The 27882-nt window shown below is 47.2% G+C and overlaps 4 protein-coding genes across 6 annotated transcripts; 2 read left to right on the plus strand and 2 right to left on the minus strand.

The window, feature by feature from the left end:
* Positions 1 to 6990: 6990 nt before the first annotated feature.
* On the plus strand, positions 6991 to 9827 carry scg2b (secretogranin II b). Its single transcript, XM_067253588.1, has 2 exons — positions 6991 to 7078; positions 7583 to 9827. The coding sequence occupies exon 2, from the start codon at positions 7591 to 7593 to the stop codon at positions 9376 to 9378; it is 1788 nt and encodes a 595-aa protein (XP_067109689.1). The 5' UTR covers positions 6991 to 7078; positions 7583 to 7590; the 3' UTR covers positions 9379 to 9827.
* Positions 9828 to 10105: 278 nt separating this feature from the next.
* LOC136958481 (AP-1 complex subunit sigma-3-like) lies at positions 10106 to 13819 on the minus strand. Of its 2 annotated transcripts, XM_067252418.1 has the most exons (6): positions 13693 to 13819; positions 12455 to 12633; positions 12170 to 12278; positions 11770 to 11907; positions 10851 to 10918; positions 10106 to 10664 (listed from the first exon to the last, which is right to left on the minus strand). In XM_067252418.1, exons 1-5 carry the CDS (start codon positions 13693 to 13695, stop codon positions 10865 to 10867), a joined length of 483 nt encoding a protein of 160 aa, XP_067108519.1. In that variant the 5' UTR covers positions 13696 to 13819; the 3' UTR covers positions 10106 to 10664; positions 10851 to 10864. The 2 variants fall into 2 exon arrangements, with proteins under 2 accessions (XP_067108519.1, XP_067108520.1); XM_067252419.1 differs by lacking the exon at positions 10851 to 10918.
* A 1166-nt stretch (positions 13820 to 14985) lies between these two features.
* Positions 14986 to 17633, plus strand: LOC136958480 (dehydrogenase/reductase SDR family member 12-like). Its single transcript, XM_067252416.1, has 9 exons — positions 14986 to 15113; positions 15241 to 15323; positions 15409 to 15504; positions 15615 to 15696; positions 15876 to 15937; positions 16043 to 16147; positions 16372 to 16462; positions 16581 to 16718; positions 16858 to 17633. The coding sequence occupies exons 1-9, from the start codon at positions 15053 to 15055 to the stop codon at positions 17010 to 17012; spliced, it is 873 nt and encodes a 290-aa protein (XP_067108517.1). The 5' UTR covers positions 14986 to 15052; the 3' UTR covers positions 17013 to 17633.
* Positions 17634 to 17677: 44 nt separating this feature from the next.
* Positions 17678 to 27811, minus strand: LOC136958479 (cullin-3). Of its 2 annotated transcripts, none has more exons than XM_067252415.1 (16): positions 27572 to 27811; positions 25180 to 25377; positions 24367 to 24480; positions 23574 to 23734; positions 23333 to 23447; positions 22090 to 22318; positions 21459 to 21604; positions 21117 to 21293; positions 20726 to 20896; positions 20478 to 20585; positions 19891 to 20015; positions 19532 to 19628; positions 19171 to 19302; positions 18841 to 19027; positions 18595 to 18740; positions 17678 to 18316 (listed from the first exon to the last, which is right to left on the minus strand). In XM_067252415.1, exons 1-16 carry the CDS (start codon positions 27629 to 27631, stop codon positions 18185 to 18187), a joined length of 2298 nt encoding a protein of 765 aa, XP_067108516.1. In that variant the 5' UTR covers positions 27632 to 27811; the 3' UTR covers positions 17678 to 18184. The 2 variants fall into 2 exon arrangements, with proteins under 2 accessions (XP_067108516.1, XP_067108515.1); XM_067252414.1 differs by having other exon boundaries at positions 19171 to 19305.
* Between the last annotated feature and the right edge of the window lie 71 nt (positions 27812 to 27882).

A 27882-nucleotide genomic window follows, 5' to 3' on the forward strand; every position in this document is an offset into this window, starting at 1 on the left:
GGGGGTGACTTTAGGGGGGGGGACTGAGCATGTTCCAGTCTGAGCCAGGGAAGAGCTGAACGTGTGTAGGTCCCTGGCCCTTCTCAGCACTCTGAAGCTGGTTAATAAGAGATGGAGCTGGCATATATAGAATACTGGTTTATAGGGATGGGGACTCTGTTAAGGGGACTAGGGTGGGATAAAGGCGCTGGGATATAAGGACTAGTGGGGACGGCATTCGGGTAAGCTTTTTTTTTTTTAGATTGGGTAATAATATAAGTTCAACTCAGTTGAAACTCCTTACTAGCCAGCTAAAACAACCCCAACATGATCCACTAACTCAATTCTAGACTAAACAATCTTCTCAGGTATCCTCAAAATCCGATTCAAAATCTAATATTCTACTTGTGCATTTTTATCAGGTTCAAAGCATGGCAGGTAAAGATATAAAGTTGTCTTTCCCATGATTACTTGGTTCAATCAGGTGACCAACAGAAACTCAAAGGATTGAGAGGAAAGCTACAGCAAAGTGAGGACGTATCCAGCTCCCAGCCAGAGGGCTCTCTGTCCAGCACGTTGTGGCAACCCAGGGGCGCAGCAAGCCCGGGGTCAGGTGATCGGGGGAAGATATGTCCGGGATCCGCCCCCACCAGAGACAACGAGCTACACAGCTGCAGCTCATGAGCAGGAACGAGGATGGCCCCACTATAAAAGGCGGGCCACCCCTGCCAAAAGGGGAAAATGGCTAGAAGTGAGTAGTAGCTGGACCACAACACACATTGGTTAACCGTGACCCTAACGCTTCTGTGTGTCGTTGCAGTGAGGAGTGGGGGATCCAGACAGCCCAGGAGACCAGTCCCGACTGCCCTCGGCCGAGGAAGAACCTCATTTATTTTTGTATTTGTGTTGGTCGGTTCAGAAAATAAACGCCTGCTTTGGGAAGATCACAACCCGTGCTGTGCTGTGTGGTCCTAGCTGCGCCCCTGTGGTTGCCACAACGTCAAAACAGAGAAAGCAATCATAGGAAAAACAATGCAAAATCTGCCATAAAATATGGATTTGGTATCGAGAAAGCACTGTTATAGTCAAAATTGCAAATTGACAGCATTATCTTTTCATGTGTAGTCATTTGGATGTTAATTGGATGTTAAGGGAGTCAGATGGCTGAGCCGTTAGGGAATTGGGCTACTAATCAGAAGGTTGCCGGTTCGATTCTGGCCGTGCAAAATGACGTTGTGTCCTTGGGCAAGGCACTTCACCCTACTTGCCATGGGGGGAATGTCCCTGTACTTACTGTAAGTCGCTGTAAGTAAATATTTGGCAGACTAACTGATCACTAACGAGACGTCCCTCTTCACAGAGAAGGGCCTGGACCGGACAGGCACTCAGAAACCAACACCAAAGAACGACAACAAAAGCAACACAGAGGACAGACAGTATTGGAGTTGGGTTACAGAAATGATGATGACGTGTTATAGGAAAGGGACTTTGCTACAGGGATGTGAAGTGGGCCAGGCAGACAGGCTGGACTAGGGCTGTGATAGGCTGTGCTCCACGCCGGTCAGGGGTGAAGGTGAAGGTGGGCAGTAAGTGTCAGGTCTGTAATGAGACGGAGAGAGGGGAGGAACACAGGGTATATAGACCCCGAGAGGCAGAGGAGGGATGGAGGGAGGGGAGCGATAGAGACGCAGTGGGGACCGATACGACTGGCCGATGACTCACCGCTACGCCGAGGTATTTATAGCATCTGAAAGTGTGTGTGTGTGGGTAGGGGGGGTGGGGGGAGAGGGGGGGTGGGGGGAGAGGGGGGGGTGGGTTGGAATCCAGCCACAGGAGGGCATATTGGGAGGGACTCCTTTGGAGATGTCTGCATGATAACGTCCCTCTCAAAACAGGGTGGGCGTGGCCACTGCAGCTGCTGTTCAAACTCCCGGACACACAGGACAACAAACACGAGCACACGCGCGCACGGCAACAATGCCTGCTTGTTGTGGCCTGTCACACACGCATGCTCTCGCGCATGCACATGCAGGCAACCTTAATATAATAAGCTACTATAACACCAACATTGTCCGAGACTGGTGTGATCGACACTATTTCACATCCACCAAACACACACACACCACCCCTGTATGCTCATGCTGTGTAATGGCCCTGTGGGCTGGAGAAACAGAGGGAGTGGTGAATAACTTCAATGGACAAAACCAGACCATAGAATATCAGCCATGTTGAATGCCTAATCACTTCCCTAACTTGCCACTAATGTGGGAACATACAGTGGTCTCAATGTTGTCGACGGGTTCAGTAAAGTGTGTGTGTGGACAAGGATTGGATGTCGTCCAATGGTCACTGTCTCTACATTCTTTTGCACTGAGTATACATCCCACCGTATATTAGTATGTGAAAAAAGAAAGCTTGGTAGCTCGAGCTTCGTTAACAGTGGCCCACTCCTCCTCTCTCCCTGATGACGTGAGGCAGTGCGTCACAATGCATCCCTCACACACACACTCACGCACGCACCCGGTGCCTCTAACAAGGATGAGTCAGACATAAAACCAAGGTAAACACACACGCATCTACACACCCACAGCACAATATGAAAGAAGGGAAAGAAACAGGGAAAGGAGGGAGAGAAGGGGGAAGAGGAAGAGGCAATAGGAAGAGAGAAGAGGGGAGAGGAGGTATAGAGAGAAGGGGGAGAGTAGGTATAGAGAGAAGGGGGAAGAGGAGGTATAGAGAGAAGGGGGGAGAGGAGGTATAGAGATAAGGGGGAAGAGGAGGTATAGAGAGAAGGAGGGAGAGGAGGTAAAGAGAAGGGGGAAGAGGAGGTATAGAGAGAAGGGGTGAGGCTAGACACAAAGACACAGACAAGGTGGAGAGACAAGTCTGTGAGATACCAAAGAGTCAGGTGGAAAACAGGTGGTTGAGAAGGAAAATAAACGGCGAGAAGGAGACAGTTGAGGGGAATAAATAACAAAACGAATGCGCAGGACGACTGGCCCGGAAGGAGGAGAGAGGGAGGAGGGGAGCTAAATGGCTAAACCTGAAGAAAGAGGGAAGGAGAGAGATCAAGACAGATCAGACTACCAAGAGAAAGAGTAACATTAGACTGCTAGTTTGGGTGGGGAGGGAACCATCTACTGAAGATTTGCATGTGCCCTCACCTTGTCACTAGCATTCTGGTGGCCTTTTACTGTACTGTCACTTTTTAATGAGAAGGGTGACCAAGAGTATGGGACTCTTATTCATGACAGAGATAATAAGTATCTCTCTGTTCCATCTCCTCCACCCTCACCTATTCCCCCTCTCTCCCATCCTGTCCTCTACTCCATTTCCACACTCCCTCCTCTTCTCTCCTCCACCCTCCCCTCGAACCTCACGACCCTCCTCCATGTCTGCATATTTCTCTACTAATCACCTCATTGGTGGAGCTCATTAGCACCCACCTGAGACGGGGAGAACAACAATGTGGGTGGAGGGAGACCGAGGAAAAAGAAAGAGAGAAACACAGATTGAGGGGGGGGAATGGAGAGACGAAGAGCAGGAGATACACAGAAAATGGAAGAAAAATGAGACTTCCTGTGACTAGAGCAGGGCAGATCAGGAGATTGGTAGGTGGTAGGGAAGGACAGAAACACAGAAGGAGACAAAGGGGGGGTGGGGTGCGAGAGGGAGAAGGGTGTGCAGAGGTATCACCATGGATACCTTGGTTCAAAAGAGGGTGAACCATGACAACAGACGGTTGCCGTCCTTCATTCCTCGTTCCGGCCGTGGTGGGTGGGCGCTCGGGCGGGGGCTGGAGCCATGCAGCACGGACACAGTGTGGGGGAGACGGGATAGAAGGATGAGAGGAAGGATAGAGGGATCAGGAGTGAGGCAGGAGGGAGAGAAGGGATACGATGAGAAGAAGGGGTATAGAGATGAGAGGGGGGACATGAAAGGAAGGTGTGAGAAGAGTACCGTCCCAGCCCACTCATTTCTCTTTTTCTGTCTGTCTGTCTCTCACACACACACACACACACAGTCTCGCTGTTTCTCCCGCTCTCTAACTCCTTCCGTCACTTCATTTCATTCAATTAAAAGCAGCATAGTTGAATAGAGCCTGACGGCATCAAGGTCGATATTTTTCTCAACAAAGCGATCCTACTGCTACCACAGCACCTCGCGCTTATGAAAGCCTTGAGTCCAGGTGCTGACTTCAAAACAAGGAGAACAAGTGTGACCGAGGAGAAACACAAAAACACATGCACGCACACATGCACGCACACAGGCACGCACACATGCACGCACACATGCACGCACACATGCACGCACACATGCACACACACAATACTTGGGGTTGACTGGCACCTCTGCTGACGGACTTGCCGGTAAACTTCACCTTTCAATCGGAATAACTGCAGTGGCTTTAGAAAGACTGAGGAGAAGGGTGGAAGAGGAGGAGGTTATGAAAGGATCCAGTCAGGCGCAACCAGACAAAGAGAAAAACAGAGACCATTCATTTATATCTATCTAATATACTGTAGTCTCTGTAGAGACTGTTATCATTATCTGGACTGTGAGCACGTTTAATTCACTTTTATTAATTAAGCTAATTTACTCCCAGTGCAAGTTTCAACAGGGGGTGGTACATCCGCTGCAAAGGTTGTGCTGGTAGACATCATATACAGCCACACACACACACACACACTAAGAACGTTCAGTGTCTTACAGTTTAACAGTGAGAAGATCATGGTACACAGGAAAAGAGGAGTAATTAGAGAGAAAGTGAGAGAGAGAGACAGAGAGAGACAGAGAGAGAGAGAATTCGTGAGAGAGGGAGATATAATATAAACAATAAACTGTGTGTGCCTGTGTGTGTGTGTCGGAATTGAAGGTTCACATGGCCGTCACTTGCTCAGCCATTTGATCTTCCGTCATGACCAGTCTTCGGAGGGTTGTGATGGCAACGCTTTGTTGCCCAAGGACGAGTCATAGTAGCCTGTGGATGACAGCAAACACACCCACACACACATACAAGCACACACAAAGGATCTTCCAGGTTCATTCTTGGTATACTTAGTTTCTGTTGTCACCACAAACGCTACGTTTGGCAGTGCTGTCAGAGGAGAAGCCGTGTCTGCATTATTTTTCACGGCACGTAAACATGTTTATTTATGTTCTCATCAGGATCCATTTTTAGGCTCCTTCTCCCCTGGTTCTAGAACAGACGTAGTCAAAGTGTTGCAAAATCCCAAGATGAGCACTCCCTCCCACACACACTCGCAATCTGCCTCATCTGTTACGATTCATGCTCATGTCTCTCTCACACACACACACACACACACACCAAACAACTTGTGAGATGCTGAGAAATGACAAGCACGACATCTAACAATCAAGCTTCACACTCCACCTTGTGTGTTGTTACACACACACACCACTATTATGTTGTTTCCTTTCACAGTAGCACAATTAGTATAACAATGTAATCACTGTCATTTACTAATCACCGATTCACTAGCCTCTAAACCCTTTGGCGACCTACACCACAATAACATCTCCAACCCTGAGTGCAGCCACGCCCCTCTGAGGAAGAGAGCGGGTTTCTTTATGAATGAATGGACTGATGTCAGAACGGCAGGGGGGGGGGGTCGAACACCAGCACCACTCAAACACATCTCTCAACACAGACACGCACACGCACACTGGAGCCGCAAGCAAATGGATCCATCTCCTACGTCAACAAGCTCTCTCCTCGCTCATCTCTCTGGTGGGCAGTCAGCTGACGCCGCGTTAAAGAAAAACGCCTCCAATAAGACAAAAGAAGGAAGGCATCTTCGTATCTGCGTGGATATGGACACCCACGTCAGAGGGCTGGGGGGCCAGATCAAGTGGGATCCGCACAGGCTTAGTATTCTGGGGGAGATAAGGAAAGAGTACACAAGGGTAAAATGTTGAAATGTAAGAACACTTGGGGATGGGGTGTGTTGAAGCTTTAGCTGATTGGTGGGATGGAAGCGTCTGTAGTGGGCAGGCCAGATATTGGGTTGTCTGTGCGCATACTGCAGGTGTGTTATAGTGGAGAACGTGGTCAATGTATGGTGTTTTAGCAAAGCACGAGACCGCTGTTTGGAGTCAGAGCCTTAGCTGTGATGAGGGCTCACTGAAACATCCATAACGAATGTCTTTGCAAACATCAAAGAGGCCTATGTAGACTACCAGTGTCTTGTCCAATACCAGATCAAGCTATTTATCCAGTGCTTAGTAGGTTATGGGTCGCCTATTTCGACAGTCAGGTCACCGTTATCGCTCGGTCATGCCCGTGCTTTGGTTTTAACCTGCGTCAGGACCACCCTAATGTGACGGGCAACTTGATCAATAGACATTCTGAATGAACTGCGTGGGGTGCAAGCCGCGGGAGCTGTGCCCATATAGGTAGAGTCGTTTATCATAGCCTCATATCTCCGCAGAGAGGAGACAACTGCGACAGCAATTCTGCTGCAAGCGCGGGTGATGGGTTTGGCGCGTGAGTCATCGATGGTGGGTTTAACCCTCCAGCTCCCGGTATCAATTAGGCGGAGATTTTTCTTTCTTTTTTACAGATGGTTGTTTTAAAACAGATTGTTTACCTCTCTTGTGGTAAATATTGTAAATAATAACATGCACACTGTCTTCAACTTTATGAGGTGTTCTGAGCGTATCATACCGAATCATATTTAACACAAACATCTAAACGAAAAATGTGGATTGTAAATTACAAGATGTAGCTATGCAAACATTATAGACCAATTGAAAGAAAACAAATACTTAATTCACAAACAGCCAAGAACTCCACTTGACATAAACTAATACAGCTGCTGTAGACAGTTAGATCTATTTATAGGAGACTGGCCACCTTAACATGTCATTTCTTAAACCCTAAATCATTTATTATGGATTTCCAGGCTGGTGATTGCGTATATGTGCTGTGATGACGCGCGGGTCAGGTGTTGCCTCTTATATCGCGGGGAGTTGTCCAAGTGCTGAAAACAGAACAGGAACAACCGCGCTCGATGAAGAACTATAGTAGCGAAATGCTGTATACATTCACTGCTGCCATCTGAGCTGTTTGCCAAAGGTAAGAAATGAATTGAAGAGAGCTTAGCAGTTTTTTAATAACCAAGGATAATTATGTTTATACATTTGGCTTAGTCTTTCTGTTTGTCGAACGGAGATTTGATCAAGTCATCTGATCTTATCCTTTCACGCTTCGAATTGGGGTTTAGTGAACCTAAACAACAAAGCAATATTGCATACTTACCACGAATAGCCTACCTATACAGGTGAATGGATGATGTAGCCTATATTTTGGGTAGCTTATTTCGTTTTATTTTGATCTAAACGAAGTCAATAACCTGAAGTCAGAGCAGAGGTTGCCCTGACAACGAGGGTGACTCATCCTAGAGCTGAAATAGGCTCCATCCACTAGCCTGCAATAATAGATAGGCTGAAGCTTTTTATTTATTCATTTGGCATACTGAATTAAATGTATGAATCATAACGTGGATAGCCTATGATAAGAAACAAGCAGGTACAGGCACTGTGTGAGGTTTTACCCTTCTGTCTCTTTCTCTTTGTCAAGGCGATATCATGGTGTTGTCACACCCCAAATTCTCCGCGGGTGGAGTTATGGTCCTCGTTGCCTTTCTCCTCCATATGTGCGCCGTCCAGGGTGCGTCTCTCCCCCGCTACCACAGGCTCAGGGGCGGAGAAGGTGAGGAAAGGCGCCCTGCTGCCTACCTCCCACCCAGTTCCGATATGATCAAAGCCCTTGAGTATATTGAAAGCCTAAAGCAGCGCAAGGACGGGGGACGTGAGGAACCCACAACCGACTACGACGAAGTGGAAAAGTTCCGCGTTCTGCTCCAGCTGGCCTCGCTCCAGGACGAGGGCGCGCGAGACCGACAAGCATCCCCACCCGCTCAGAAACAGGACATGCCGGCAGAGCAGCTAGTGCGAGCCCTGCTCAGGACCCTTCAAGACCAAGCCGGTCGAGATTCCAAACCAGCTCCGGTCGCACCCGTTAACGACCACCGCGCGCACAGGCACCACTCAGATGACGCAGGCAAGCCCGTAAGCGCACCTGCGGATTACGGCAACTTCCCTAGGCCACACAAAAAGTACCCGCTGATGTTCGAAGACGAGGAGAACCGCGACGCGTACAAACGGGCCACGGAAGACCTGGAGGAGCAGTATACCCCTCAAAGCCTTGCCAACCTGCGCTCCATCTTCGACGAGCTGGGCCGCATGTCCACCACCACCGACCAGAAGAGAGACGTGTTCCAGGACGACGACGATGATGACGAAGACATGTTCAGTTTGAGGAACCTGGCCTACGAGGACGTGGCCGGCGGTGAGGAGTGGGTTCCCATGGAGGAGAAGGTGGAGACGGAGGAGGTGGTCAACGGGAGCCACGAAGAATTCGACCGAGGGCTGGGGGAGACCTCAGATGAACAAGAGGAGGTCGAGGGAGAAGGCATTCAACGCCGGGCAACTCAGGACGATCATCCCGATGACGATACGAAACTGGTGGATTACTACCTGTTGAAGATCCTCGAGATGAGTGACCAGAGCCAGAAGAGGGATAACAAAAAGAGACTGATCCGCCCCTCTCTGGTCGATCCCCGAACGCTGAATGAACTCCTGGAGATGTCACTGAAGCTCCATATCCCCCCTAACGAGCTCATTGACATGCTGATCACGGAAGAGATGAGGAAACTCGACCGTCAGCCCCAAGATACACCCCGCTACAGGACCAACAAGCCAAGGGTCCGTTATTACAGCCGGAGGCTACCAGTTAAAGCTGCACCCGAGGACATGGACAGAGAGGACTTCCTGAACATCATCGGCGTAGAGACCATCAGCAATGAATATCCCGTGAGGAGACCGCTCAAACCCGTCGCTGCCCCGGCCAGAGTTCCTGCACCCCCCGTCCCGGCTGTGGCTAAAGCGCCGCCTGCCCCAGCAAAAACTCCATCGTCTTCTGGCCGACGGGAAAACTTATTCCTATCTGAGCTTAACAAGATGCCACTGAAAAGACAGTCCGACGACGACGAAGACGACGAAGTAGATGAAGACGAGGTGTTTCTGGCAGCCAAAATACTAACACGGTATCCAAATTCCATCACCAAGCGCGACACTCAGTCTCAGGCAAACGGACAGTTTCCCTATGAGTTGTACGAACAGGCGATGAAAGATTACTTCGACCAAGCAGACGTTGAAAAGAGCACTCCCGCGAAGAGAGATGCCGAAACGTCCATGGAGGCGTTGGAGAAGCCCACGGAGATACAGATGAAAGACGAGATCGCTGAGGGAACTGCTGCCCCTCAGAAAGACGACGGGAAGGAACTCCACGGAAAACCTATTGGAGGAATGTAGCTCCGGAGACCAACGAGCAACGACGACAACGAGATATCCTCTATTAAAATATGAATCTAAAGTAATGTTTGTTTATACTCTCTCAAAATAACCAGTCTGGTGGTGACCGTACTCTATAGTTTACATTCAATTTGTAAAATATGAAATATAGCCTATGCTGTATATGACCAATAATAGTATGTGTTGGGCTGGGCTGGGCTGGGGACGAGTGTTTATCGTGACTCGTGATGTATCAGGGTTTGTGGGTTTCCAAATATTGTTCTAATCTACATTTCTGAAAACTATTTATGATGTAGAGTCAGACCGTCGCCTGCCTTCTTCCAACCCATATTGCAAGCTCTGTGATCGTTGGACTATATCGGTTGTTGTGCTAAAGCCTATATTATCATTTTTAAATCATTTTGTACGTGTTCAATAATGTGTGATGACTCAGAGATAAATAAAGCATAAGCGGGATTATTTTCTCCTTGATGCGTTATGTTGATTTATTTAAAAATGTCAAAATAAAAATAAAATAACAGCCTACATTTAGTAAAGATTCCACTCACAAGGCTGATATGACCAACACAAATCTTTACGAATTAATTCGGTGTCTTCGTTTGTGGTTTTGTGTGTCAAAAATGACCAGATGTATTTCTGAAGCGTCTAGCGAAAGAACATGCAGCACATTGGACAGCTCCCGCCGGAAGGAAAACGCAACGAAACGCTCGAAACATGCCAAGACAAGTTAGTTATCAAAATATAATTTTTTATTGACACTTTTTAAACGTAACAATTTGATTTTGTAATGAAACATTTTGCACTGATATGCCTTTAAAAGACAAGTGCCTGCTAACCACACTTACAAACATCTAACCAAGCCCACACAACACACTAAAGCACTCATTCATTTTGGAGGGCATTATAAATAGCTACCACTTGGCATTCATAAACAAAGTCTATTAAAAACATTTAAAAGCACTTCTAAATAACAGCAATGGAAGTCAACATATAATATCTTCATGTTTCTTTATCTCTTTCAGACAATGTTAAATCCCCAGCATTACTTTCTTCTATATTCCTTCAAAAGACTACAAGCATGTACCAGAGTATTCACATATTCAGTACTCATGGCCAAGACAATGCATAGACGCATGTACCTAATTCACAAATTGCATTCTTCTTAAGAAAATTCATTATATTGCTAAAAACTGTGATGTTTGAACGTCATTCCCTTTGTTGTGATGCGGATGGCTTTATTCCTGTCTGTCCTAAAAAGCAGGTTTGCTCATGTACTCCTCCATTGTCTGAAAAAAGACAAAAGGATCGAGAATGATGTCATCTTCCCCCCCATTCACTGCAACTAATATTCACAGTCACACAATTACAGCATGGATCTGTAATGAAAAATACACAAAAGGGCGTAGGGGGGGGGGGGGGGGGGGGGCAGGTGAAGCACCACACACTGGTAAGGCACAAGCAGAGCCTCTAACCTTGCTGTCCACACTCAAGGCCATCCAAACAGCTCCACCTCAACCCAATCACTGTCACTGCTGTCCACCTGAAGCCATAACGATGAGAATGAGCGCCATGCTATACTGGAGGGTGTACTGTCACTTAGAGCAAAGGGGTTAGACATCTTTCCTTATTATCGGCAAGGGGGGGGGGGGGGGGGGGGGGTGGAAGCACACAAAAATGGGCTGGAAACCGAAGAGGGGAACGAGTGCCACAGAGATGCTCCACTACAGGCAAAGGTAGGTTAGTCTGTGCCCAAGCTCTATAAGACACCTACATGATAAGAACATCCCCGCGAGGGGTACAGACTCGCCTCTGACTCGCCTCTTCGCTCGCTTCAAAGGAAAGGAAGCCGAGACAGAGAGAAAGGCAGAGAAGGAGGGAGTAAGAGAGATTGAAAGAAAGAGGCCCCATTTACAATAGCACCAGCTCATTTGGGTCATGATGAGATGGCCAATAGCTGGACGAAAGGAAACACAATTACGAGGCTAATTTACCCCTGCTAGGATACCAGGAAAATTAGTAATACGCCTGCCAATGATTTGCTTTCCCTCCTTTTGGTACTTTGTTGTCAAAGGACATCAAAAGACAGAACCACTCCAAGATGGAGGAAAGCAAGCATTAAGAAAATGCTTTATCTCACATTATCCCCACTGTTCCTCATTGTGAGAGCAAACAGTAAAATTATGGAAATAACCGTCTAAATAGGAATTTCATCAAGCCACCAAATATTTTAGGAATGCATAAATCCTTCCAAGATAAGAGATTAAAATTCAGATAATAAGCAACTCCAATACACAAACTAAGTCTGTGTGTTTGATTTTGCGACTCATTGTTTGAATGCGTGTGTGAATGCGTGTGTGAATGCGTGTGTGAATGCGTGTGTGCGTGTCTCACCTCTTGCAGCATGTCTGAGGATTCGATGGCGCGAGCCACTATCTGCTTGGATGTCTCCTGGATCTCCCCGCCCATCAGGAACTCATCGAGGATGAAGTAGGCCTTCTCAAAGTTGAAGATTATGTCTAGCTCACACACCTGGAGAGGGAAAGCCTTTCCATTATATGACCCCCATTATGGAAGCCAATATACAAGCTAACCACATAGCTAACCACATTTCACCAGCAAAATCTCCCACGAATGAATTCAGATGTAGTAGTCCTAAAAAGCTGATATCTTCCCGACACATGATCAACAATTTTGAGACAATGTATTTATTTTCCCACTTCAGGGCGATGCGTGCATGTAGTTGCCAGTGATTTACAGCAGGGAGAACAATGGAAGAACAATAATGTCTCACGCTGCCAAAGTACTGGTCCAGCAGCTCCACGTAGCGATGCAGCACTTCCAGGCCTAGCAGCTCATTCTCCTGGTCTTCCAGACCGATGCAGAAATACAGACTGGCATACCTACAAGGGAAGCCAATCAGGAACAATGAGGAAGTATAACGCACCAGTGAAGTAAGCAAGGAAGGACAAAAGTGAGGAAGAATGTAAGGGGGATAAGGTGGGACATGGTTCAGCATGAGGTCGGTGCTAATGAGGGGTTAGGTAAGGAGGCTGAGATGGGGGGGCTGTGGGCTAACCTCTTGTAAACAATCTTCAGGTCTCTCCAGTGGAGGAAGTTGCAGGAGCGTGGCTTCCGTGCCAGCACCATGGAGGTCATGTCTCGGATGACCTTTTTCTTCTCGCGCTCCGCTATGGTCACAAACCACTTCTGCAGCCGCAGCTTTCCCTGGCGACTGAAGAGCAATAGGAAGCGCATCTGAGGAGAGAGAGAGAGATTGGTCTGGTCAACTATTCTCTTGTGTGGGCTACGATTACAGATTAACAGTCTAAAAAAAAAACTAAGCAAGGAAAAGACGGGGGGGACTTGGTCTTGAACTTTGGTCATCTTTTGTTTCTAAGGAAAAGGACAGGAGGTAAGGAGGGATGTTTCAAATGTTTAGAGAAGTGTTTCCTTGCTTTGTTTGGTTGTGTTTGACATACATTTGCCATGTGTTTAGTCTATTTTGTGTTGCACGCTTTCCCATTTCATCTTCCTTTCATTGTGGACTTCAGAGGATAGACTAAATGTCTAGGCAACATTTTGTTGCGGATGTGTTGCTGACTTGCTGTCAATAGTTGAACAGAGTTGAACTCAAGAGTTGAATAGTTAAAAATGTTCTGCCTGGAAATTCATGTTACAGGTTATGTCAGGAAGAAAGGTGATGACAAAAGGAGAAAGAGAAACATACGCCTGTATACTATGCATTCTAAATTTAAATGTGAGTCTCTTAAAACCAATTGATTCAGTGAAGTTAGGCTATAGCCTATTGGTGACAATGGCACAAAAATTATTTTAAGACAATTCTTTAAAAACAGAGCCTCTCATAAACGTAGAGTAGTAGACCCGTGAAAAACTAAAAGTTGCACTCTGTGGTTCCGATTTAGGCAAATGGACATCACGCTCGAGGGGCCAAATCACCAACAAAAAGTTAAAGAACCTGTTACACCCGTAATGTAACTTCCATGTTTTTACCGAAGCAACAGGTTGAGGAAATAGGTTACACATTAGGTTTGACTATAGTTCGCCCAAAAATATAACAAGCGTAGAAAGGATACTTTAAATAAAACTAAATTATGTTGATTTACCATGCACCTATAGTTTATATTTTATGCTGACAACAATTATATACAATTTTGTTGTCTCGTTATTTCACCTGACACCTAGCCTATTAGTAAACAACCAGAAGCGACAGGTGCATACATTTACCGACGGAATAGATCTGACTCATCATTGGAACAGCTCGCTCACATAAGAGGTTTTAAAACACTTACTCACCATCTTGATAAGAGGTATAATCCTATTCTGTCAATTGCCAATAAAATATATGTGAAACACTTTACCCTCCACCTCCTCGGATCAGAGAATTCGGAAGAGCTCATTGCTGTCGTTCTCTGAATGGTCGTTCCAGTGTGAAAGTTGGAAAACTCCTCCCTCTTCGGTCTATTCCGAGGTGGAACCGACCGACACGGTTCCCAGACCTACCTGTAGTACAAGGAGGTGTTCTACTGAACACTTACGGTTTTTCTTTTGCTATACATTCTTGACATACTACCAAACATATACACAACAAACTTAATTTATTTTGAACTTATTAAATCTTGTCATGGATACATGCATTTATTAGCCTTCACGCAGGCCAAGGCCTATTTGTTCAATAGGATATCGTATTTGCAAAAATCTAAGATATGATAATTATGACTATATAAATATTATTTTACGTGTCAGGCTTTATGAACAATGGGCTTAGGTCAGAAGACCAGAATATGTTTTGCAATTCCAATGGTCATTCTTCCTGACGTCGGTAGAGAGCAGCACTCCAACATTATGCACATGACGTAAGTTTCTACAGTGGTTAGTACTTGCTGTCTACATGGGGCGTCTTTAGGTTTGTTGTAGGCTTAGGCTATTTGATAATGAAAAGCAATGTCTCTGTATCGCAATATCGTCTGGTTCTTAAAAGGAATTCACGAATATACGAGGTAAGTTTATGCATGGTCCGTTTTCACAGTTTAACATATAGCATAGTTTGGATATACATAAAATAACTGTTTACTAATTAAGCTGTTCACCATGTAACCCACAATTTTTTTACCGTATGATCTCGAAAAAAAAGTTACTAACATTTATTACTTTAACCTCTTTATTGTACTAAAGTAGATGTTAAAGTATTTATTAGCTGTACATGAATGGTATCGATCACAGCATGGTACTTTAAGTAACACACACTCAGACAGACACACAATCTCTCTCACACACACACCGACACGCACACAAACCTTCTTTTTACTCCCTTAACAATAGTGCTATTGACAGCTTAAGTGCCCAGTCATTTGAGGTAGGCAATCACGCCAACAGCTGACCATTTTTCTAAGAGCTTGCTAAATCATTGTGCAAAGACAAACTCAAATCCGCGTGGCCATTAGAGCTCACATAAATACACAAGCTTGTTGCAAATTGCAGTTCTGTAGGTTGTCTCCATCATTCACTCAAGATGACACAAACACCGTTTAATGATGTACATGCATTTATGGGGTCGATGGATTGATGTTGCTTCTTCCTCAGGAGTGGATATGAGGCAGAATCCAGAAGCTTTGTGGCTGAGGACCTGAATCTGTCTGTGGTGGGAAGGTCCTTCATGATCACAGGAGCCAACAGCGGCATAGGGAAAGCCACTGCCATGGCCATTGCCAAGAAAGGTAAGGAGGCGGAGCTGTGGGGAAGATGGAGGGGCGTGTCTCTTGATGGTGCTGTTCTGTGCTCAGCACTGGGCCTGAAGCCCTGCTGTCTCATGACGCTCTGGTTCGGATCCCTCCAACCCCCCAGGGGGAACGCTCCACATCGTGTGCAGGAACAAGGACAGAGCTGAGGACGCCAGGGCGGATATTGTCAAGGAGTCTGGCAACACGGTAAGTAGGAAAGGTGTGTGTGTGTGTATTTTTGAAGACCCCCGACTACAGACCTGCATTGGATGATGTTTCATTTTCATTCCAGGAAGTACATGTCCACATTCTGGACATGTCTGAAACGCGTAAGGTGTGGGAGTTTGCAGAGGCCTTCAGGAAGCAGTATCCATCTTTAAACGTGTTGGTGAGCAGCCCCCCCCCTTCTTCTCCAACAGACACACACATACTTTAGAAAAGCTTGGTTTCCCAATCATCTTACTGTATTACGTAGGATGTTGGTCTCTGTTATGTCAGATCAACAATGCTGGCTGCATGGTGAACAAGAGAGAAGTGAACACAGAGGGACTGGAGAAAAACTTTGCCACCAACACTCTGGGTAACCCCCCCCCCCCTCCTCCTCTTCCCCATTTCACAAACCACATACTGATGAGTAATTTGGAGTAACTAGGAGCCACAGTCCATTTGATCGAGCACCACCATTCAAATTGGCCCGGGGCTTTGAACCCGTAGCAATTTGGTTAGTGTGCGCGTGATGTGGTTTGTCTTTTCTCTCAGGTGTGTACATCCTCACACAGAGCCTACTTCCACTCCTGCAGAAAAGCAGAGACCCGAGAGTGGTGGGTGCATGAACGCGCCAACACGAACACAGAATCACACACATGCACAAACACACACACACACACACACACCTGCTGACTGGCTCTCTCTTCCCGGCTGGTCAGATCACTGTGTCCTCAGGGGGAATGCTGGTCCTGAAGCTGTGCACAGATGACCTTCAGTCAGAGAGGACTCGCTTCGACGGCACCATGGTCTATGCCCAGAACAAGGTGGGGGAGGAAGGGAGACGATCATGTTCGACACTTTTCAGTTTAGTTGGATTTGGAGGTCCATTGAATGTAAAAGGGTTTCATCCTCCCAAAATATTTGCGCTACCAAATATACTTGTCACTGTAGAGCAATCCCTTGTTATCTTAGGCGAGATTAAATAGAGATCGAATAGGAGGACATAAATAGACCCCAGTCTCAGGTGATTGTGTGTGTTCCCCTACAGAGACAGCAGGTGGTGCTAACTGAGTATTGGGCCAAAGCCAACCCTGCCATTCACTTCTCTGCCATGCACCCAGGCTGGGCCGATACTCCAGGTTAGTACCCCCCCCTCCCACACACACACACACACACATCAATAACATTTTCAAGTTGTATCTGCTCAACCCACTTGTAACCTCCAATGTTATGGTATGGTAATGACCTCCCGACCAGCTGTTTCCACGGCGATGCCTCAGTTCCACCAGATGATGGGAGCCCGTCTGAGGAGTGCAGAGCAGGGGGCTGACACCGTCGTATGGCTGGCCCTGGCCAGGGCTGCAGCCAAGACTCCCAGCGGGCAGTTCTTCCAAGGTGGGCAGGCGTCCTGTCAGCATCCTGGTAGCATACCAGATCCATTGTTTCTAGGGGATGTTAGATTGCACTTCTTTTTTAGGAAAAGAAAAGCGTGAGTTTTCCTCTGATGGTGTGTTGTGACTTGTGTGTATTTCAGACCGCCGCGCTGTGCCAGCCCACCTGCCCCTGGCCTGGACCTACAGCACCCAAGAGGAGGTCCAGATGTTGGTGTCCCGGCTGGACACACTGGCTCGGTCTGCTCGGCCTGAGAGCCAGTCCAGTGGCAGCCAACACTCTTCCACACCAAACTGAGTGGCCATGCTGAGATTTGACCCAGCCAGCACACTCACTTACCCAGAATAGATATCTACATCTCTGTATCACTATGGGCTGCGGCTTCTTGAAAGCTGTTCATGTGGTCTAATTGAGAATTAAAATTATTTGGACAATTTATAGCAAGCAGCCTGAGCCAGTGCTGTGATCTGGTTATCATTCTAATACACCACTGCTCAATTCTAAGAAGATATTACTGTAGTTAATTGTATTTGGGGCCATTTTGCAACTAAATTGACTGCAGTTTACACTAATGTAGACATGATTACGTGGGTGGGCCAGATCAGATGTTAGGTGGGTACAGTTCTGGGTGTTGGGTCTACATCATTACCTTCCTCAGGAGGTCCCATGCCACCAGAACAGCTTGTGACTAACACCACCAGTGCTTTTCTGCAGGGATTTGTCACACTACAGTGGGTGATGACATTGAGACTAAGTTTCTCATTCAGATGTTCTGTTGTGAGACACTGCTCTGGTTAAAATAATGAGTGGACATTTTCCAAATGATTAAATGAATATGAAGTTATCAGATTATTTGACCAGTCCTTAATCCTATACTGTTGCTTCTTTGAAAATAAAGCGGTGTGTCTGAAATGTGTTCGACAAGTAAATGTGTAAAACAGGAAAAACAGGGACACACAACGTCAATATTCAATATTTTTATTTCCTTTTTGTAGCAATCCACATTTGCTGTTTTGTTTTGTTTTTAATAATTCATTTTCTCATTTTTGTACAGTATTGAAAACAAAAAAAAATAATAATAATGTGGTGCATTCACATTTTTCCCAAGGGATTCTTTTTAAGGTTGATCTCTACAAGGGTAAAACAGTGAAAAGCTTGAAGCTGCTGAATCCTCCCATGTTGATACTCACGGAGGGTGGGGGGTAAGAAGAGTGGGGGCCTTGATTTAAAATCATCTACGACACTTGGTTTTTGTTGACATTTTATTAAACCGTTTACATCTGGTTTTATTTCATTTTTCTTTTGTAAGGGGTGATGAGTCAGCTTACCAGCGTTTATCTTTAAAAGGAACTTCCCAGTCCATGCGAACAACCGTCCAAAAAAAAACAAAAAAAAACAACACCTTCTCCCGTCTCTCCCCCTCTCTCTCTCTCTTTCTCTCTCCACCTCTTCTTTCATCCCCTTGCTCTTTATGCTACGTAGGTGTAGACTTTGCGGTCCTCTGGTGTCCGTGCCAGGTATTCTCTCTCTATTAGTCCCTCTATGCGCTTCTTGATGACCACGGGGCTGGGCAGGAAGCGAGCGCGTAGCTGCTGGGTCACCTGGGGGGACGGCAACACAAACAACCCCCTCAGACGACTCATAACACAAACAACCCCCTCAGACGACTCATAACACAAACCGGCGTGAAGCCACCTTACTGAGACGGGCTCAGAAAATACGGAAAGAAATATTCAACATTGAAAATACCTATTGTAATATCAAGAGAATATATATATATAAGAGCTATTATGAGCAAGAGGGAACGATATTCCCTCATGTGAAACGGCAGTGCCGGTGCTTGAGTCGAGCGCGGCAGCGCCGCACGTGTCCCACCCACCTCTGCGACCAGGACGTTGTGCTGCATCTTCTTCCTGGACTTCATGATGCGGACGATGGCCGCCTCGATCTCGTGCTTCCTGTCGTCGTCCACCTTCTGCCGAGTCTCCTTCCTCTCGGGGTCCGACTCCCCCTGCTTCGCGGCCACTGAGGGGGAGGGGGGGCACAGGGGGTTCCGTCAGTACAGGCTACGCTCGGGGGGGGGGGGGTACAGGTAGAATAAAAGTCCTGTCAAGGACAGCCCCACCTGTCTGTATTTTGACTCTGTGCAGCTTGGAGGTAAACTGATCGTTGACTGTAAACACGTGGCCGTTCTCGATCTCCTTGGACTTGGGCTCCTTGGTGAGGACGCGCTGGGTGGGCTTCCCGCAGGCCAGGGACTGCAGCGCCCGCACCAGCTCCCGCTCGGGGATGTCTGTCTCCTGCTGGATCTCCTGCAGGGGGGGGGGGGGGGGGGGGGGACTGGTTACACTAGCACTAGACACCAAACATTTCCAGATCTTCAACAATGAGGGACAGAGGGAGAGTGATTGCTGCAGAGGGTAAGTGAGGGAGTGTGTGCCAAGCCAGACTCTACCTCGAAGGTGGACTTCTCCCGGTTGTTGAACAGCATGAGGATGGTCATCTGGAAGGTGGACACCTGCAGTATGTGCTTCCTGGTGTTGGAGCCCGTCACCTGGGCCCCGCCCACTCCTACCTCCGACCCGTCCTCCTGGGGCAGACGGGTAGAGAGAGGCATAGAGGGAACGACAGGAGAGGCAACATGAGAGAGAAAAAGATAGAAGGAATAACCCATTCACTCCTTAATATCATACCGATCATGCCTTCTGTTCATTGACAGCAGCACACAACTGGTATCGGAACAGACGAGACACAGACAAGACGCAGACAGACGGTGTCTGAAGCGGTCATCATGGCCGGCGTGCCCCGTGGCGTACCTTCTTGATGGGCCCGTAGAAGGTGGCGTTGAGGTCAGCAGAGCCCATGTGGTGCTGGAGAGTGAGCTGCCTGCCGCTGTGTTTGGCGAGGTAGAACCTGGTGGAGGACACACACACACAATGTTGGCCATCACTCGAATATATACAAATGTTACATTTTCCTGAATAAATAAAAGGTGTATTTTTTATTTATTTACTACTGTATATATTAGTTTGTATACACACACGATATGATGTGTGATATTTATACATGCATATGTAGAATAAATAAATAGACCAATAAATAAACAAAAACAGTTAGGTACGTTTAGGTTAGGAATGAATCACAGGTTCCTGTCTTGGTGGATCAGGCCTCCTACCTTCTGAACACCTCAAAGGCGTGTCTGGGGGAGGGGGGGATGGTGCATTTGGGCGTGGCCGATTGTGTTGGCCAATAGCCAGTGGTGAGGACTCTGACTGTGAGGTCGACTCCTCCTAGGGACACCTGGAAGGGAGGAGGAGTTAGTGAATTATATAGATGCATTTAATTCTGTAAATACATAAATACAAATAAGCAAAAGTTTATATCTATATACAGAAGGGTCAAATTGTCAGAGACCGCTAATTTTACATTTCCATTTTGCATGTTCCAAACATAGTAAAAAAAACAACAAAAAAAACAATAATTTCCAATGATAACATCAGCTTTACAATGAGCGAAAATTTGAATCTTCGCAAAAACATAGGCGAGTTTGAGAATATCTTAGTATTTGGTATGTCTTTGGCATGCCTTTTTTTGCAAACCTTAAGACCCATGTTATCCAAGCATGATTTGACAATGTTCCAAAGAGCTCGCTTGGCTTTCTCAGTCTTCAATTCCCCCCCCTTAAAATGTTGACGGTGGCCTCAGTCTCCTGGACCCTACTGTACATCATCAGTGGTGTGGAGTGTGTGTGGCCGCTCCTACCCCCGTGGACTGTAGGTGCTGTCTGAACTCATCCATGGTGGTGTTGGAGATGCTCATGTCCCGGAACATCCCTTCCAGTTTCGAGGTGAACTGACAGCCGCACTCCGTCTGCGCACACAGACAGACACACACGGAACAGTGAGTGACAGCTGTAACGGTCTTCGGGGCATCATGCCGAGGATGGGGAACAAACACGCGCGCACACACACACACACACACACATCCCTTCCCCTCGTCCCCAGCCTCACCTTGAGCTTGGAGATCATGTTCTTCTCCGAGTCGTCGGAGACGCTCTTGTTGGTGAGCAGTCTCCGGGCCAGGTGCTGCTTGTAGTAGCGCTCAAACACATCCTTCTCCTGCATGAACCTGAACAGGACCATGGCCTTGTCCAGGATGGTCTCCACCTCCTGCTCCGTCAACTGCACACACACAAGAACTCGGACTGTTACTGTCGTGCACGATAGCTAACCACTTTCAAAGCTCTCACCAAACCCTTTCCTGAACAGCATCCGCCCAATATTCGACCCGACCGGGCCTCCTTTAACTGTCGGAGCTTTCAGCGTCTAAGAGACCAACCCGAGTCTGGTTTACTAGCGTCACATGAAGAGTGGGGCGACACAACCTCTCGCACGCACTCACCCCTTTGACGCCCTTCTTGAGCTTGTCGTCGATGAAGAGCGACAAGTACTCTGGCGAGCGCGAGTTGAGGTTGAGGAAGTACTCAAAGTCCCCGGCGATGGTCTGCTTGAAGAGGCGGTCGTTGTTGAAGGACTCGAGGAGGAAGCGGTCGAAGCGCGTCTTCAGGTCCAACAGACCCTATAGGAACACCACAAACACAACCCAGTTTGAGAGTTCAGGTCAATGTTAACCGTGTTCCGACCACTCCTGTCATTTCCCGTCCTACGGGTAAGCCCGCAACATCGCTGGAGCGAACAAAAAAGTTGAGGAAGGTTCTAGAAATAACCAGACAGGAGGGTGTACCTGGATGTAGTCCACAGGGTTCTTGCCCTCGCCCTCCTCCGACACCAGCGCCTTGCCCTGCTCCCTCAGGTAGGAGCTCATGCACTCACACATGGTCTTCAGTCCGTTGGGCACGCGGCTGAACAGCTTGTACATGCAGCCCAGGTCTGAGGGGGGAGAGAGAGAGAAGCTTCATATAAGAAACACGTGTTGTGGGATGTCTCTCCACCAAAACACAAGGAACTCAAACCAACACTATTAAACGACAGACAAAAGGCTCCAGTCACTGCGATTAATAATAATAAAAAAGGTTATTGATGTCTTTCTTTTTCCCCTGATCGATAAGACGCTAATTAAAAGGGGAGCAGGAGATGTTTGGAGAAACAGGAACCCAGCCTCTGCAGCATCCTGTTTGGGCTTTCACGTTTAGCTCCTGCTTTCAGCTTCAATCAGGTGGAGACCAAACAGACTGCCAAATGAGCTCTAATGAAACAGGGCTGCCTGGCTCATATCTGGAGCAGGGTCGCTACGGGTATATCTCTTCCTACACCTCTTCCTGTTTTCACACGATTCCTCATAACAATTCCCCCCCCCCCAAAAAAAAATATATACATTTATCCAAAAATACAGGGCCCATTTCTTTTTTTTCAACCTTCTGTTTTTCCGTTCTTGAGCATGTGGACCAGGCCGGAGTTCTCCATCTCCACGATGGTCTTCATGTGTTTGGAGATGAGCTCTCGCTCCACCACCTTGACGATGGGCTCCTCGGTGGACTTGTCCAGGCAGTGCATCACCCGCTCGATCTCCTCGTTGATGCGGGCCTCCACCTTCTTGATGTAGACGCTGGCGCTGTTCTCCGCCAGGAACTTCTGGCTCTCCATCTGGACACACACACACACAGAGAGGGAAGGGCAGTGGGTCAGCTTTCCAGGGGCAAAATAGATGTACTTTTTTTTTAACTTTTTTATCCATTCAATCATGCATACTATATAAACACTATAAAATATATGAAAATATCCTCAACTTAAGACTTTAATAGATGTATCTGTTCCTGCAAACCCCCGTGAGTGGGATATGCTTGCAGATGACATGTAAATGAGCTATTACTTGTCTTATTCTCCATGGACACACTTACCCACCAATTAAACACGCGGCACGGTGACATAATAGAAAACATTTGTGTTTCTGAATTTCAAAAGATTTTGAAAGCATTCATGCATTTGTCAAGATCTCACTCTAAATGCAATTAAATAATGGTACTATTTCCAAAGTGGTGCCAAACTGTCGGTTTTCAAGTCAGCCAAATCATTGTGGTTGTGTAAACATGTTTCTCTGCAGTGCCGGCAATGTTCCCTCTAATTTTCCGCACTGAGCAAATAGAAATCTGTCTGAGTGCAAACCTCAGTACTGTGAGCAATTTGTGACCTGTTCTCTGGTGCAACCGATCAGCAGGCTATATAAAATGGTACACTCGCCTTTTGTTTTCGCCTCTGAGCAAAGTTTGCAGAGAACCCTGTTCGCTTCTTCGTGGCTAAATATATCAGAAAGCTTCACCGAATGTTAGATCGAATGTTCAAACGGATCATTATTATTGTAATTGTATTGTAATTGGCTGAGTATCCTAGAGTGACATTGAAACGTATGCAGTGGGCTTCGCCGCATTTGGCCGAGCAACTGAACATTACTAGTTTTTCTCAAACAATAATCAAATTAAAATACTGATTTTATTTTGTGCGCGGTCTGAAAAATCGAGTGTGCGGGTCCTTCAACTGGTCTGCGCGGCCGTGCATGCACGCAGCTTAGAGGGAACATTGCGTGTCGGCACTCAAGTCAACAGTTGTCGGGTCTCCTGGTTGGGATGGATGGTGTGATTGGGAGGTCTTTACACAACCCACCTGGAAGAACTCTGCCGACATTTCTAAGAAAGGCGCCTCGAAATCCTCCTCATACACAGACCGGCCCTCCAAGCCAAGGATCATTAGCATCTGACAGGCGTTTCTGATCGCTCCCCTGCAGACCACACACACAAACACACAAACTATTAAACCTGGGCCTGTCATCACGCAAAAACATTTGTGTCATGCTGTGTATCCCACAGGCCCAGTGAAGCCAAGCCTCACTGCGAGCTCCCCTCACCTGTCCACCACCTCGCCCTTCCTCTCCCGGGCGATCATGTCCAGCAGGGTCTGCCGGAGGTGGTCTCGGATGCAGCCGTAGCGGACCACCTGGTCCCTGAAGATGATGAGGCCCAGGTTGTAGACGTTCTCCACGTTGTTCTGCTGCACGTACACGCGGTCCTGGGGGGTGGGGGGGGGAGACGGGGGGGACAGGAGTGAACCGCTGCGGTGGGGAACGCCGGGCGGCTAACACGCAGGCGGCCGGCCGCGTACCTTGCGTGATGCTACGCGGCTCGACTGCGGATTGTGCAAAACAATTCAGACATAATGCTAATGCGGGCGCAGCTGCGTGGGTGGGAATGCTGCACTGTGAACAGGGCTGAAGACATGCCTGGCTGCCTCTCCAGACAGAGGACTCAAGCCAGAGTTATCACGTCAGCTCAACTGGTAACCACCCGCAGCATATCCTCAATAGCAATAGGAGAGGGAGAGAGAGAGAGAGAGAGAGAGAGAGGGTTGGACAAAATATTCACACACAAACACACTCAGTGTTGCTACAGTAAATCAAGCAGACTTGCCAGTTGCCCAACAAAATGGATAAGTAAAACAACCGAAGCTTTTGTTCCAGCAACAGAAAATGTCTAGGTGAAGATATGGAGACTCCAGAGAGGAACAGCGAGGTCAGTCCATCACAGCATCCTTTAAATCAGGGATAAACACTTGAGGGGAATGAATCAGATTGGGGACGGCAGAGATCAGAAATGCAAGCAACACACACGTACAGAACGAGAGACGCCGGTCAGGCCACCCACCATGTACATGAGTATGTCTCTGATCATCACCATGGCTGTCTGGTGGTCATTCCATGCCTGATTCAACGTCTGCAGGAAGTTGTTGTTTAACGAATTCAGGACGTCTTCCCGCACCTGTGGAACACCGAGAGAGAGAGAGAGAGAGAGAGAGAGAGAGAGAGAGAGAGAGAGAGAGAGAGAGAGAGAGAGAGAGAGATTATCTCACAAGTTCACAGTTCCTTCAGTCAGCATGCCTGTTCTACCCATTCTGACCCACAACACTGAGCAGTGGAAGAGGTCGGGAGAGGAGAGATCCAAGAACCTGAGAGAGGATTCAAACACAGCTCTGTTCTCAGACAGGGAGGGGAGGGGTGACATCAAGTGAGGTTATGACCCCTTCGCCACATATCCGTCTGCTGTCTGGACACAGGGGGCTTTATGTAATATTCATAGGCGGTAGAGACGCCAGCTACCTTTCTGTGGCAGGGCCGGCCAAGGGAGGGGGCTGCAGGTCAGGGGGCCCCGAGAAAAAGATGTTTGCTGTCTACAGGGGGGACACTTGTCACGGCATCCGCACCGACACACCGGCTTAGCCAGCGTGTCTCTGGTGGAGCGGAAGACCGTTTCACTGGTGTGACAATGGGGATTGAAGAGTAGGAGAGAGATCCCTATGAGTCACCCCCCCCCCCCACCAGCTTCATGGGAGGGGCACCTCTCCACTCCCACAGTTCTCCACACCTTTAGGATCTGAGCTCCTCACTGAACACAAGTATGCATTGCAGTCCAGTCAATACACTGAACTGAACTGAGATTGGGGGGGGGGGGGGGGTTTACTTTGTTGATGAGATGCTCGGTGACGACCTCGCGCAGGCCCGTGTAGAGCTTCTCGCCGTGCTTGTGGAGCACCATGGTGTAAGCGTTCCTGTACAGCTCCTCGAAGCTCAGGCCACTGTTGTTCTTCCTCTGGATCTCCTGGATGGCGTTCTTCAAGAGGTCCCAGATGTTGTTGACGTACTTCTCATCCATTGTCATCTAAAAGGAGGGAGGGGGAGGGAGAGAGGGGGAAATAGAGAGAGAGAGAGAGAGAGAGAGAGGGGGGGGGGGAAATAGAGAGAGAGAGAGAGAGAGAGAGAGAGAGAGAGAGAGAGAGACAGGAAGAAAAAGGAGGAAGGGTTAGTCCATCTTGACTTTGCATTTTAAAGCGTGCATACTTGGATATCTTCCGGGCAGGAGTTGACAGACCAGTCACAGGGGTAATGTCAAGCTGTTCATGGCTGTGAATGTGTGCACTTTATGATCCCTTGGACGACACCAAATGCTAATGGTGCTAGTAATGCTAGAATAGTCAAGAGTAACTGTGGTCTGTAAGCTTAATATTGTGTGCTCTAGTCTGATGGCTATATATCGCTGTTTTAAAAGACAGAAAAGTCGGAACTTCAACATGTCAAAAACATTGTCCGATGGGCCTGTTTGGTGGATTCAAATCAATATCAAGATCAGTCCAGTCAATTTGAATGCATACCTAGTCTTAAGACCAAAAAAAACAAAAAGCGATGGAGTTGTTTTGCTAGCCTGCGCATAAGCATCATTAATTCATGAGCAGATTCTGTCAGGAAAAGTCTTGTCTTTGACTAGGTGAAGAAAAGTATAAAATTCCAGTAAGAGAGAAATAGAAAAACGAATCAGTTAGGTCTATCCTTTTTAAATTCAGCTGATCACTTGTGCTGGACAAGATTACTTTCCTCAAGTACAAATTCTCTTCCAAACCATCAAAAAATAGGCCTACTCCATCCCCACCCACTCATTATCTCATAGAAGCTCAGCATTTTTTTGGATAAACTAGTCAAACTAGAATGGTCATGACTGCCTATGTCACCTAAAATTAACCCAGACAGCGGTTAAACATAATTAATCTGAGTTTGATATTGCCACAGTGAGAGTGAGACCAAAAGAGAGAGGTAAGAGAGAGAGAGAGAGCATTTCAATGGGACATGAGTTTCATAGGCTCACTCTTCCAGAGAGCTCCCCCCCCCCCCCCCCCCCCCACACACACACACATTTAATGGTCCTCCACCGTTTGGTGTTTTAACTCTGAAGGGGTCCAGAAACAACTAATATGCAAATAAAGACCCATGGGTGAAGAAGACTACTGTGTAACAGACAGATAAAACCTGTTTTCCCGTTGCTTGCACAAGCGTGCATTTATGGCAGCAGGTTAACACACATTCATTACGAACACAAAACTATGTACCACATTTCATGTGAATTAAACTGGAGACAAGAGCAAAGCCAAAATCTTGGTCAAATTTCCTACATAATCCACAATTCATCCACCTGCTACTGCTGGTATGCGCGCAGAATTGTATGTTCCCTAGTACACTGCCTGGCGACTGTCCAGGTAAAGACATTAGGCAGCGACAGCCGGGTCACTGGCATTGCTGCAACTTTTGCAGCATCCGTTCAGTCTGAGAGTGTGGCTATGATGTTATGTTTGCATCGACATGACTTTAGCAGCCAATGTATGTACTCGTATTCAAAGACCCAGACATAGATTGATGTTCGCTGCTTGCTAGCCACCGATAGGTAACTAACTTACAAGATAGACTACTGTAGATAGCTAGCTACCAGGTGACAACTTAATTTGTCAACAGCATATACCGCAACAACAAGCTTGCTGTATCCGTGGGTAGTTGCAGTTATTGAGCAATCCAAGACACAGGAGTGTACATTTAATACCCTTGGAGCAGTCATATAATTACTGATCTAGTTAGCTAGCTAACAAACTAGTTATTTCAGTGGCTATCTGGTAGCTAGCTATTCTAACCAACTTCATGCTAACCATTTAGCTTTGTTGGTAGTCTAGCTAGCGTCTAGTTAGGCTAACTAAATTGCTAACGAGTTAACAAATCACGTTAGCTAGCTAACAAGCCAGGTATGACTGTGACATTTTAGTAAATTGTTAGTGCTAGCTAGCTAGTAGCAAGCTGTCCGCTTGTTTTATTTGTTCAGCTAGTAATAGATAGCTACAACTTGGCAGGCCCAGTATTTAACGTCAGCTGGTTTAGGCTACAGTAGCTAGGTTAGGGATAGCCACCCAGCTATTATAATAACCATCGCTAGCTAACCTTACAGAACGGGTCAAGCTACCACTAGTCTCCACTGACATCCCCGGTTCTCGCGTCTCGGCGTCTGCGTCTACCAACTCGAATACCCGGCCAACACTTACAGGAAAGGCTCGTATCCTCATCTTGGTGTCCTTCTTGGTGCCGCCTTTGAGGTTGGACATGATTAGTTTGTACGTCCAGGGTCTACGTTAACATGAAATATTGTTTTTTTTTACTACTAGGAGGCCTGCAAATGGAAAGTGGTAGGGATCCCCCCTCGACCTTCCCTTTGGATTTAGGTCCTTCTCTCTGTGCTTGTTGTTGTCACTCGCTCCTCTCAGTTTTTGAGCTAGTTTCTTAGTGCAGTGATGGCGGACAACAATCCTCCACTGCGCAGTGGCAACGGCGTTCACGCGAGATTAAAGATCCCATT

This window comes from Osmerus mordax, chromosome 16, assembly GCF_038355195.1.
Source record: "Osmerus mordax isolate fOsmMor3 chromosome 16, fOsmMor3.pri, whole genome shotgun sequence".
Classification (NCBI taxonomy): domain Eukaryota; kingdom Metazoa; phylum Chordata; class Actinopteri; order Osmeriformes; family Osmeridae; genus Osmerus; species Osmerus mordax.